This window comes from Entelurus aequoreus, linkage group LG20, assembly GCF_033978785.1.
Source record: "Entelurus aequoreus isolate RoL-2023_Sb linkage group LG20, RoL_Eaeq_v1.1, whole genome shotgun sequence".
NCBI lineage: Eukaryota > Metazoa > Chordata > Actinopteri > Syngnathiformes > Syngnathidae > Entelurus > Entelurus aequoreus.
The window spans coordinates 4813586-4827661 of record NC_084750.1 but is presented as its reverse complement, the minus strand read 5'-3'; the positions used below and the strand labels follow the sequence as shown (position 1 = coordinate 4827661).

The window sequence follows — 14076 nt, the reverse complement described above, 5'->3', positions numbered from 1 at the left end:
TGGTGTAAACAATGTGCAGATGTGAGGAGCTCCACAACCTGTGACGTCACGCTACTTCCGGTACAGGCAAGGCTTTTTTATCAGCGACCAAAAGTTGCGAACTTTATCGTCGATGTTCTCTACTAAATCCTTTCAGCAAAAATATGGCAATATCGCAAAATGATCAAGTATGACACATAGAATGGACCTGCTATCCCCGTTCAAATAAGAAAATCGCATTTCAGTAGGCCTTTAAAACAAATAAAGTGCACTTTTGTGCATGATGTCACACAAGATATTTCAATAACTGTCAAATAAAAATGAGCTGCATAATAGGAAATCAAATAGTGTATGTCCTTCGCTATGTGGTAGGTTCCTGCGGACGTTATCTCCTTCTGTTGTGGACTATTTTTTTCATACGGTGTTGATGTGGGAATGGAAGACGCCAGGCATTGGGTCAGAGCATTTTGTTGGGTGGCACCGGCCGGAGATGTTGACATGCGGAGTTTCAAGCACTCTTCATTCTCTAGCGGGTGACTTTTCAAATGATGCTACAAATTAGCAGTACTTTTTGTAGCAACGCTTTTGCCGCATACTTGACATATTACGGTTGTCTGTTCAACATCTTCCCGCTTGAAGCCAAACCACCGCCAGACGACGGACCCCGTGCTGTTGTTCTTGGGAATTAATTCTTCTTCTTCCTTTATTTGTCACATGATTCGCACCTTCTTTCTCTCTCTCGTATTACCACTCGCACCGCACCGCTAGCATCACAGCTAACGTTACCCACGCTGCTACCTGTCTGCTCCACGAGAGTGTATGACGTTGCACGCGCGACAGTATGTGACGTATGTAAGAAGGTGCGCTTGTTTTATGTCTCTGTGGGAAGAAGAGACAAGAGTGAGAAACGCCTGTAGTGTAATGCCCACAGCTAAAAGCAACTGCGTCAGAACGTATACTCGATAATCACGATAAAGCCATTTTGTATATCGCACAGAGACAAACCCGCGATATATCGAGTATATTCGATATATCGCCCAGCCCTACGTCAGCAGCTAACTCCTTTTGAAATATGATCAGTATATGCCAAATAATATATTGTGATATATATCGTTATTGCAGGCGGCTGCCATACAGTATAAATTGAAATCAAGATTTTAGGCCCTGCCGCCCATCCCTACCTGGTATTATTTTAGTACCTGATCAGCTGAGCGTTCCGATCCGATGGCACTATCGTGATCTTAAAGGTTTTCTTGGGAACACACAGCAAACATTCCACAATCTCCACTTTGCCCGCAGTCTCCTGTCGCTCGCATACCAACAGTGTCTCCTAACGGCTGCCCACAGGTCTACGTGCGGCCGTACTTCGACTACGACCCGGCCCACGACAACCTCATCCCTTGTCGCGAGGCGGGCATGGCGTTCAAGAGAGGCGACATCCTCCAGATCGTCAACAGAGAAGATCCCAACTGGTGGCAGGTGAGGCTACAAAGTCCTGAAAGATCTCCAGGGACGAGCGTCACGTTGTTCTCTGTCGTCACTCACAGGCGTGCCATATGGTGGGCGGGGCCACGGGACTGATACCCAGTCAGTTCTTGGAGGAGAAGAGGAAGGCGTTTGTGCCGCGGGACTTTGATGGATCAGGTAGCGCACACCCGCTGATGGAGTCCCAGATACAAATGGCCGACTGCATCAAGCTCACACCCAAATACCAAAACAATTCAGAATAGAGATGGTCCCTCAGGTTGTTTTTACTGCTGATTGCCATCCATGAGTGCGATCGACCGATACTAATACCGATCACATGTTTTAGCTGTACATTGTTCCATTTCTAGTTGAACAGTATCAACAACTAGTTCCTTCATCTCTTGCAGTAAATACACTTGAGCAAAACAAAGTCAATAGTACACATTCTTTTACATCCTTTGGTTTCTGCCCTCAAAAGTCTTCCGGTGTCCAGAAAATAATTACATGAGTTTGTAAACATAGTTTAGTTTATTATTCTTCGGTCAATGGTCAACAAAATAAACAAACAGTTATACATTCATAGATTGAAAATGAAAATGTTGCAGACCGAAAGGGTTTAGGCTGAAGTTGAACACTTATTGCGCCTAACCCTATAAACAATGTCAAGTACAAGATGAACTTCCGAAAATTATGAAATGTCCTTTGTACAACATATTATAAATACACATTACACACAACATAAACACAGTTCAATTATATACACAGTAAAGGCATGTGAAATATCCTCGTACACGTGTTAAACCTTTACACCAATTATATACTGTATACAAACAATTATACTTCCATTATTATTTATATCTCACATTTAGTTTTTAATTAACATTGATCATAGTATTAACTACTGTGTTGATTCATGAGTGATATATTTTTCCAAGACATTGGTCTTAAAGTGTTTTTTAAATGTGTGAATGGAACTGGAACATTTTAAGGAATCATCCAAGCTGTTCCACAGATGAACCCCCCTGACAGAAACACATCTACTTTGTAAGCTCTTTCTTATGTTTGCTTTCTGAAAGACAGCTGAACCTCTGAGGTCATAGGGACTCTCCCTACGTTTGAACCTCTCCTGTAGACGGCGTGGTGAAGTTGGTAGAGTGGCTGTGTCAGCAATCGGAGTGTTGCTGGTTACTGGGGTTCAATCCCCACCTTCTACCATCCTAGTCACGTCCGTTGTGTCCTTGGGCAAGACACTTCACCCTTGCTCCTGATGGCTGCTGGTTAGCGCCTTGCATGGCAGCTCCCGCCATCAGTGTGTGAATGGGTGAATGTGGAAATACTGTCAAAGTGCTTTGAGTACCTTGAAGGTAGAAAAGCGCTATACAAGTATAACCCATTTATTATTTATTATATTAGACACCCAGGCAGCATGTGGTTATAAGCTTTGTACGTCACAATAGCAGTGTTGAGGTCAACAAGATCGTGCAGTTTTAATGTTTTTAATTTAATAAACAGAGCATTGGTATGGTCATGATAATCTGCATTATTTACAATTCTAATCGCTTTCTTTTGAAGTAAGAGCATAGAGTTGATGTTTGATTTGTTACCCCAGATTTCAACACAATAATTAAGATATAGGAGTATGAAAGAATTATACAACATATTAAAGGCCTACTGAAAGCCACTACTACCGACCACGCAGTCTGATAGTTTATATATCAATGATGAAATCTTAACATTGCAACACATGCCAATATGGCCGGGTTAACTTATAAAGTGACATTTAAAACTTCCCGGGAAATATCCGGCTGAAACATCGCGGTATGATGACGTATGCGCGTGACGAAGTCCGAGTAACGGAAGTTATGGTACACCGTAGAATCCTATACAAAAAGCTCTGTTTTCATTTCATAATTCCACAGTATTCTGGACATCTTTTGCAATTTTTTTAATGAACAATGAAGGCTGCAAAGAAGACAGTTGTAGGTGGGATCGGTGTATTAGCAGCGGACTACAGCAACACAACCAGGAGGACTTTGTTGGAGTGCTAGCCGCGCTAGCCGCCGACCTCACCTTGACTTCCTATGTCTCCGGGCCGCCAAACGCATCGGGTGAAGTCCTTCGTCCTTCTGCCGATCGCTGGAACGCAGGTGAGCACGGGTGTTGATGAGCAAATGAGGGCTGGCTGGCGTAGGTGGAGAGCTAATGTTTTTAGCATAGCTCTGTGCAGTCCGGTTGCTAAGTTAGCTTCAATGGCGTCGTTAGCACAGCATTGTTAACCTTCGCCAGCCTGGAAAGCATTAACCGTGTGTTTACATGTCCACGGTTTAATAGTATTGTTGATTTTCTATCTATACTTCCAGTCAGGGGTTTATTTCTTTTGTTTCTATATGCAGTTAAAGCACGATGCTATCACGTTAGCTCGTAGCTAAAGCATTTCGCCGATGTATTGTCGTGGAGATAAAAGGCACTGAATGTCCATTTCGCGTTCTCGACTCTCATTTTCAAGAGGATATAGTATCCGAGGTGGTTTAAAATACAAATCTGTGATCCACAATAGAAAAAGGAGAGAGTGTGGAATCCAATGAGCCAGCTTGTACCTAAGTTACGGTCAGAGCGAAAAAAGATACGTCCATCGCTGCCTCTCAAGTCCTTCACTGTAACGTTCCTCATCTACGAATCTTTCATCCTCGCTCAAATTAATGGGGTAATCGTCACTTTCTCGGTCCGAATCTCTCTCGCTCCATTGTAAACAACGGGGAATTGTGAGGAATACTAGCTCCTGTGACGTCACGCTACTTCCGGTACAGGCAAGGCTTTTTTTTTATCAGCGAGCAAAAGTTACGAACTTTATCGTCGATTTTCTCTACTAAATCCTTTCAGCAAAAATATGGCAATATCGCGAAATGATCAAGTATGACACATAGAATGGATCTGCTATTCCCGTTTAAATTTAAAAAAATCATTTCAGTAGGCCTTTAAGAGCCTTTTGATTTACAGAGTTTTTGATTTTATGTAACATAGCAATAATTTTTGCCATCTTTGTCTTAAGTATATTTATGTACAGTTTCCAATTTAATTTATCATCTAATATCATAACATTAAAAAAAACGACTTTGAGAAAATAAAAAATATTGAACGAATCACTGTAGTATCGATCATATTCTGATACTAACTATGGTATCGACACCACCGATTAATGGATCGATACGCCCTTCTCTTACGTGTTGTGTACCGACTGCTAATATGCCAACAGTTGTGTTGTTATCCTCTCTCTAGACTTTTCTTAATCTACTTCCGAATTTCCTGTTAAAGTCTGCTTATTTTCTGCTGTAACATAGTCCCATCTACACTCCTGAAACTTTACTTAGCACGTATTTCTTGGTGTTGTTTCAAGCTAGCTTGGTTTAGCTATCAGTATGCCTGTTCCTGGCTTGCTTTCGGTGTGTAACATGTTTAGCCACATCCTCCAGTGATAAAGTTACTAAGAAATGCAGTTAATTTTATTGGTGATGGATGTGATTAATAGTATCTTCGGGAAAGCTGCTCCACACAGTGTATGGACACACTTAATTAGCTGCTAGACACTTGTCAGCCGGAGGACTAAAAATAAATATAGTGTCACCCATAGGTAATAGGCGTTAAGTCATTTATTAGAAATGGCGATCATGTACTCTGACCGATACTAATCTGTGGCCAATCGATTGGCACATCCCTCATAATATATTTTATTTGGAAGCGCTTTTCTAAATACTCAAAGACACTTTACAATAAGCAATAAAAGTAACATTCTTAGAATTGAAGCAGTTTTATCAGAACTGGACAACAAGTCATTCCACCGAATCGGTGCCATTTGAGTCCTAAAACGTATAAACGCACGATAAAAGGGAACTGTATTAATTAGAGATGTCCGATAATGGCTTTTTTACCGATATCCGATATTGTCCAACTCTTAATTACCGATTCCGATATCAACCGATACCGATATATACAGTCGTGGAATTAACACATTATTATGCCTAATTTTGTTGTGATGCCCCGCTGGATGCATTAAACAATGGAAATTTACCATGAATTGATTAACGTGGACCCCGACTTAAACAAGTTGAAAAACGTATTCGGGTGTTACCATTTAGTGGTCAATTGTACGGAATATGTACTGTACTGTGCAATCTACTAATACAAGTTTCAATCAATCAATCAAAAACAAGGTTTTCCAAAATAAGAGAACAACTTCAACTCCAGTTATGGAAAAAAGTGCCAACATGGCACTGCCATATTTATTATTGAAGTCACAAAGTGCTTTTTTTTTTTTTTAAATGCCTCAAAACAGCAGCCTGGAATTTGAGACATGCTCTCCCTGACATAATCCTAATACCCACTACAACTATGGGAAATACTATACTTTGACTTTCACAAAGTGCATTATTTTTTTTAAACATGCCTCAAAACAACAGCTACAAAAACAATGAAGGCACACAGCTTCAGTCCAGAGTATACTAGAGCAGTGGTCCCCAACCACCGGGCTGCGGCACGGTACCGGTCCGTGGATTGATTAAAAAAAAAATACAAATAAAAAAATATTTTTTTTCTAAATTAAATCAACATAAAAAACACAAGATACACTTACAATTAGTGCACCAACCCAAAAAACCTCCCTCCCCCATTTACACTCATTTGTACAAAAGGGTTGTTTCTTTCTGTTATTAATATTTCTGGTTCCTACATTATATATCAATATAGATCAATACAGTCAGCAGGGATAGCACACATAATTGTATTTTTTTATGACCAAAAAAAAAAAAAAAAAGTGTGACCTGTATGGCTGTTGATCAAGTATGCCTTGCATTCACTTATGTGTGTGTAGAAGCTGCATATATTATGTGACTGGGCCGGCACGCTGTTTGTATGGAGGAAAATCAGACGTGACGACAGGTTGTAGAGGACGCTAAAGGCAGTGCCTTTAAGGCACGCCCCCAATAATGTCGTCCGAGTGGAAATCGGGAGAAATTCGGGAGAATGGTTGCCCCGGGAGATTTTCGGGAGGGGCACTGAAATTCGGGAGTCTCCCGGGAATATCGGGAGGTTGAAACCGATACCGATAATTTCCGATATTACATTTTAAAGCATTTATCGGCCAATAATATCGGCAGGCCGATATTATCGGACATCTCTAGTATTAATCATTTATTTTATCATACACAATCTATTTTTTTATTTTATTTTTTATTAACGTTAATCTGATTTAATATTCTATAAACACATTTCAAAACATTCATTTCACCGACCTTCATCACTTAACTAGCAATTGCTGCTTGTTCCCACTTCCTAAAATGTGTCTTCATCATGTAATATGATTGAAATCCTTCAGAAATGTTGATTTTTTTTTTTTTTTACATATTTGTGCCATTGTTGTACTTTATAGTTGAAAGTCACACTTTAGTCGTGTTCCTGGGTTTTCAATCCCTCCTGTTACCCTAACACATCCCTTTGGTCCACAAGTCACATGATCCACAGGAAGTTGCATCATTCACGAAGGCAGTCCTGTTACCTACTTCTTGTAGACGTTACTCGTTTTCAAAATACACATTTTGTTGAATCACTGTATTGTGCTTATCGTCAGCATGCTGTTAGCATAAATGTCATGGAGCTAGGGATGTAACGATAAACGGTTTAATGAAAAAGTGCCGTAAAACTCCCCACGGTTAGTGTTTTCAATTCAAATGATCGTAAAACCATCACTGAGAAACTCAAGAAACAGTGATATTACTCATTTATTGGAGAAGCGCTACTAGCTTGAATACTAACAAGTAGAGATGTCCGATAATATCGGCCGATAAATGCTTTAAAATGTAATATCGGAAATGATCGGTATCAGTGTTTTTTTTAATCCGTATAGTTTTTTTATGGTGTTTTTTTTATTAAATCAACATAAAAAACACAAGATACACTTACAATTAGTGCACCAACCCAAAACACCTCCCTCCCCCATTTACACTCATTCACACAAAAGGGTTGTTTCTTTCTGTTATTAATATTCTGGTTCCTACATTATATATCAATACAGTCTGCAAGGGATACAGCCCATAAGCACACATGATTGTGCGTGCTGCTGGTCCACTAATAGTACTAACCTTTAACAGTTCATTTTTACTAATTTTCATTAATTACTAGTTTCTATGTAACTGTTTTTATATTGTTTTACTTTCTTTTTTATTCAAGAAATGTTTTTTAATTTATATATCTTATTTTATTTTATAATTTTTTTAAAAAAGGACTTTATCTTCACCATTAGGCATAATAATGTGTTAATTCCACGACTGTATATATCGGTATCGGTAATTAAGAGTTGGACAATATCGGATATCGGCAAAAAAGCCATTATCGGACATCCCTACTAACAAGCCATTGACGTCTTTCCCCATTTAAAAAAAACCCAACCCCCAATCTAAACTTCTATAAGCAAGATATTACTAAGACATTCAAATAAGATATTGAATTGTGTACATTGAACCTACAAGCTGTGCTCTCTTAGACGAGAACCGATACCATCGACCGATACTCAGAGGAATATGTCAACAGGAAGTGAATTTGAGTGACGTCACATAAACCGGACGTGACGTACCCGCCACTTGTTTTTGTTTTCTCTGTATCATTGAAAAACACTTAAACTTATAAAGATTACAACGGAAGAAGATAAACATATTAAAGCACTCAAATAAAAATAATACAACTCTTAAGTAAATATTATTATATAACATATTTATTCTATCAAAAAGTATAGTGTGGCTATTTATTTTATGAAATAAAACTTGGCTATAAGTGTGTATGAGTATATTTTGAGCACATTCAACAATTAGGCGATAATTTTGCTGACATTAACCATGATATGAAATTTTCATATCGTTACATGTATCTATATTTCATGTACTGTATTTTTCGGAGTATAAGTCGCACCGACCGAAAATGCACAATAAAGAAGGAAAAAAACATATATAAGTCGCACTGGAGTATAAGTCACATTTTTTGGGGAAATTTATTTGATAAAAGCCAACACCAAGAACAGACATTTGAAAAGCAATTTAAAATAAATAAAGAATAGTGAACAACAGGCTGAATAAGTGTACGTTATATGACGCATAAATAACCAACTGAGAACGTGCCTGGTATGTTAACGTAACATATTATGTTAAGAGTCTTTTAAATAACTATAACATATAGAACATGCTATATGTTTACCAAACAATCTGTCACTCCTAATCGCTAAATCCCATGAAATCTTATACGTCTAGTCTCTTACGTGAATGAGCTAAATAATATTATTTGATATTTTGCGGTAATGTGTTAATAATTTCACACATAAGTCACTCCTGAGTATAAGTCGCACCCCCGGCCAAACTATGAAAAAAACTGCGACTTATAGTCCGAAAAATACGGTAAATATTATTATATAACATTTATTGTATCAAAAAGTATAGTGTGGCTATTTATTTTATGAAATAAAACTTGGCTATAAGTGTGTATGAGTATATTTTGAGCACATTCAACAATTAGGCGATAATTTTGCTGACATTAACCATGATATGAAATGTTCATATCGTTACATGTATCTACACTACCGTTCAAAAGTTTGGGGTCACCCAAACAATTTTGTGGAATAGCCTTCATTTCTAAGAACAAGAATAGACTGTCGAGTTTCAGATGAAAGTTCTCTTTTTCTGGCCATTTTGAGCGTTTAATTGACCCCACAAATGTGATGCTCCAGAAACTCAATCTGCTCAAAGGAAGGTCAGTTTTGTAGCTTCTGTAACGAGCTAAACTGTCTTCAGATGTGTGAACATGATTGCACAAGGGTTTTCTAATCATCAATTAGCCTTCTGAGCCAATGAGCAAACACATTGTACCATTAGAACACTGGAGTGATAGTTGCTGGAAATGGGCCTCTATACACCTATGTAGATATTGCACCAAAAACCAGACATTTGCAGCTAGAATAGTCATTTACCACATTAGCAATGTATAGAGTGTATTTCTTTAAAGTTAAGACTAGTTTAAAGTTATCTTCATTGAAAAGTACAGTGCTTTTCCTTCAAAAATAAGGACATTTCAATGTGACCCCAAACTTTTGAACGGTAGTGTATATTTCATGTATTCTTATTCTATGCCAAAAACTCAGTCCTGTTACTCAAATGAATCATCCCCAAGGAAGCTTTGACACAAATCACAAACAATGTTGCCTGAAATGTGCCAAGAGATTTTTGGAGTAGTTTAAAGGCCTACTGAAATGAATATTTTTTATTTAAACGGGAATAGCAGATCCATTCTATGTGTCATACTTGATCATTTCGCGATATTGCCATATTTTTGCTGAAAGGATTTAGTAGAGAAAATCGACGATAAAGTTCGCAACTTTTGCTCGCTGATAAAAAAAGCCTTGCCTGTACCGGAAGTAGCGTGACGTCACAGGAGCTAATATTCCTCACAATTCCCCGTTGTTTACAATGGAGCGAGAGAGATTCGGAGCGACAAAGTGATGATTACCCCATTAATTTGAGCGAGGATGAAAGATTCGTAGATGAGGAACGTTACAGTGAAGGACTAGAGAGGCAGCGATGGACGTATCTTTTTTCGCTCTGCCCGTAACTTAGGTACAAGCTGGCTCATTGGATTCCACACTCTCTCCTTTTTCTATTGTGTATCACAGATTTGTATTTTAAACCACCTCGGATACTATATCCTCTTGAAAATGAGAGTCGAGCACGCGAAATGGACATTCTAAGTGACTTTTATCTCCACGACAATACATCGGTGACACACTTAGCTACTGAGCTAACGTGATAGCATCATTCTCAAATGAAGATAGAAACAAAAGAAATAAACCCCTGACTGGAAGGATAGACAGAAGATCAACAATACTATTAAACCATGGACATGTAACTACACGGTTACATCAACAGCCGTGCTCACCTGCGTTCCAGCGATCGACGGCGCGACGAAGGACACCCGTCATCGACGAAGCTCTGTAGCATGAGCTAACGTGATAGCATCTGTCTCAAATGCAGATAGAAACAAAAGAAATTAGCCCCTGACTGGAATGATAGACAGAAGATCAACAATACTATTAAACCATGTACATGTAACTACACGGTTAAAAATTCTCAGCCTGGTAAGGCTTAACAATGCTGTTGCTAACGACGCTAAGGCTAATTTAGCAACTTAGCAACCGGACCTCACAGAACTATAATAAAAACATTAGCGCTCCACCTATGCCAGCCAGCTCTCATCTTCCCATCAACACCCGTGCTCACCTGCGTTCCAGCGATTGACGGCGCAGCGAAGGACTTCATCCGTGGGTTTGGCGGCAAGCATCGGCTAGTAGTAGTCCTTGTTGTGTTGCTGTAAGTATTGTACTTAACCGCTAATACACCGATCCATCCCACCTACAACGTTCTTCTTTGCAGCCTCCATTGTTCATTAAACAAATTGCAAAAGATTCACCAACACAGATGTCCAGAATACTGTGGAATGTTGCCGAAGAAAACAAGAGGTTTTTGTATCGGCTCCGATGGGGTCCAACCACTTCCGTGGATTTTGTGACGTCACGCGCATACGTCATATCCAAAGGAGTTTTTCAACCGGAAGTGTGGCGGGAAATTTAAAATTGCACTTTATAAGTTAACTATCAGACTGCGTGGTCGGTAGTAGTGGCTTTCAGTAGGCCTTTAATGTGTGCTTTATCAGATTTAGAGTTAAAAAAGACACAAATCGAAGTTATGTTGAAACGCGGTGGCAAGGCCGCATTATTAGGTACGGCTGCAGAATCAAAGGAGCGCCACTCAGTGGGCTGGAGTGCAGCTAACAGTAATAGCACAGAAGATCATATTTTGTGAGTCATCTGAACAGGTCCACTTCATGTTTTCCTGGTGGATTAGAGAAGCTGGCCATCTGCTGAGCCTAAGGAACTTGATCTGAGCGTGCCAAGACTGCCCTCTAGTGGCTGGCTCGCCACTCGCCGGAACTCTTGACGTTGATGTGCCTGTTTTTTACAGGCATCCTGTGCGGCACCATCGCTGGGAAGAAGAAGAAGAAGATGATGTATTTGACGGCCAAGAACGCAGGTGAGGCTCAGTGCATCCTGCTGGCATCCTAATTGTGTTGTGACCTCAACGAGACGCACGTTTGCCGTGAAAGAGTTTGACAGGCACGAGCTGCAGATCTACGAGGAGGTGGCTAAAGTCCCCGCGTTCCAGAGGAAGACGCTGGTTCTGATCGGCGCTCAGGGCGTGGGCCGACGCAGCCTAAAGAACCGACTCATGGTCCTTCAACCCACCCGCTTCGGCACCACCATACCGTGTACGCCGCCGGCTCTCGGGTACCTCCACATCACACTATCCTCACTGATCGGACATCTCACCGCCACAGACACATCCCGGCGGCCGCGTGACGAGGAGCTGGACGGCAACTCGTACCACTTCACCTCCAGGACGGAGATGGAGGTGGACGTGAAGGCCGGACGCTTCCTGGAGCACGGCGAGTATGACGGCAACCTGTACGGCACCAAGATGGAGTCCATTCATGAAGTGGTGGCCACGGGGCGCACCTGCATCCTGGACGTCAACCCACAGGTAAGACTCGTGGCGCGGGCACAACATTGGGTACACCAATACCACACATCTCATTTAGACATTTCATTGTTCTTATTTCAGTCCTTCATATAACCAAACACATTTTTAAAGGCTTTGACAAACTAAAACCAACAAATTAGATCTTTTTGGGACCCCAGGGGAAACATCCCTCAAATGAACTTGTGGAACATTGCACATTTTTCAGGAAAAATAATGTGTTGAGGTAACAAGACTAGGTGTACAAACTCAGGGACACGACTTAAAAAGTGTGAATTATGAGTAAAGGCGTAGCTACTTCCTGTGGACCACATGTGACTTAAGGAACATTCCACATTTTTCAGAGGGGTAATGTGTCAAACATTTCTTGTTTTTTCTTCTTCTTTTCTCCAGATGACTTTGTTCCCTTAGTAGTGTTATCTTATTGGAGATGATTTTGATATTTTTTTGAAAAGATTGAACTGAACTGAAATAATAAATGTGTAATCATTTTAGGAAGCGGGGAAGGTTTACAAATGCTATTTTTCAAGTGTCAAAAATAATATTTTCAATCATAGAGATGTCCGATAATGGCTTTTTTGCCGATATTCGATATTCCGATATTGTCCAACTCCTTATTACCGATTCCGATATCAACCGATACCGATATATACAGTCGTGGAATTAACACATTATTATGCCTAATTTTGTTGTGATGCCCCGCTGGATGCATTAAACAATGTAACAAGGTTTTCCAAAATAAATCAACTCAAGTTATGGAAGAAAATGCCAACATGGCACTGCCAAATTTATTATTGAAGTCACAAAGTGCATTATTTTTTTTAACCAGCCTCAAAACAGCAGCTTGGAATTTGGGACATGCTCTCCCTGAGAGCGCATGAGGAGGTTGAGGTGGGCGGGGTTTTTGGGGGGTTAGGGGGTGGCGGGGGGTGTATATTGTAGCATCCCGGAAGAGTTAGTGCTGCAAGGGGTTCTGGGTATTTGTTGTGTTGTGTTGCGGTGCGGATGTTCTCCCGTAATGTGTTTGTCATTCTTGTTTGGTGTGGGTTCACAGTGTGGCGCATATTTGTAACAGTGTTAAAGTTGTTTATACGGCCACCCTCAATGTGACTTGTGTGGCTGTTGACCAAGTATGCCTTGCATTCACTTGTGTGTGTGAAAAGCTGTAGATATTATGTGATTGAGCCGGCACGCAAAGGCAGTGCCTTTAAGGTTTATTGGCGCTTTGTACTTCTCCCTACGTCCGTGTACACGGCGGCGTTTTAAGAAGTCATACATTTTACTTTTTGATACCGATACTGATAATTTCCGATATTACATTTTAAAGCATTTATCAGCCGATAATATCGGCAGTCCGATATTATCGGACATCTCTAATATTTATTAAATATGCACATTCTTATTTGAATATTTGAGTTATTATCTGCTGTATTATAGTGTGTTGTATTGAGTTAATAGTACGGTGCATGTGTCCATGGTGTGTCCCTGCAGGCTCTAAAGGTCCTGAAAACGTCAGAGTTCATGCCTTACGTAGTGTTCATCGCGGCGCCTGACTTTGACACGCTGAAGGCCATGCACAAAGCTGTGGTGGACGCAGGCCTCACTACCAAGCAGCTCACGGTAACACCAAAACCTCACTTACACTGTCCAGTCTGTGTACTTTTTTTTTTTTACACGTTAAACGTCTTATTGGCAGGATGTGGACTTGAAGAAGACGGTGGACGAGAGTGCCCGCATCCAGAGGGCGTACGGCCACTACTTTGACCTCACTATTGTCAACGACAACCTGGACAAAGCCTTTGAGACGCTACAGGCTGCCGTTGAGAAACTGTGTAGCGAACCTCAGTGGGTCCCCGTCAACTGGGTGTACTGAGGAACCCACACACACACAATCCAGCCTGTGTGTGTATTTGCAAGTACAAGGGCCGAAGCGGAGAACAAGAGCTCTGTAACAACACAAATATTCCTGCAAATGGTCTCGCTGGAGCCCGCACACCATGCGACTTTTTTC

The 14076-nt window shown here is 40.5% G+C and overlaps 1 protein-coding gene across 2 annotated transcripts in view; it reads left to right on the top strand.

Annotated features, from left to right (window-relative positions):
* pals2b (protein associated with LIN7 2, MAGUK p55 family member b) overlaps nt 1-14076 on the top strand; it is a 58675-nt gene that overhangs the window by 43746 nt on the left and 853 nt on the right. For both annotated transcript variants that reach the window (XM_062029259.1, XM_062029260.1), the window contains exons 8-14: nt 1327-1458; nt 1527-1623; nt 11493-11561; nt 11635-11796; nt 11866-12068; nt 13557-13685; nt 13762-14076. The exon at nt 13762-14076 is cut by the window's right edge and continues 853 nt beyond it. In XM_062029259.1, the coding sequence (XP_061885243.1) occupies nt 1327-1458; nt 1527-1623; nt 11493-11561; nt 11635-11796; nt 11866-12068; nt 13557-13685; nt 13762-13938 (969 nt within the window). In that variant the 3' untranslated portion in view covers nt 13939-14076. The remainder of the gene's footprint in view (nt 1-1326; nt 1459-1526; nt 1624-11492; nt 11562-11634; nt 11797-11865; nt 12069-13556; nt 13686-13761) is intronic.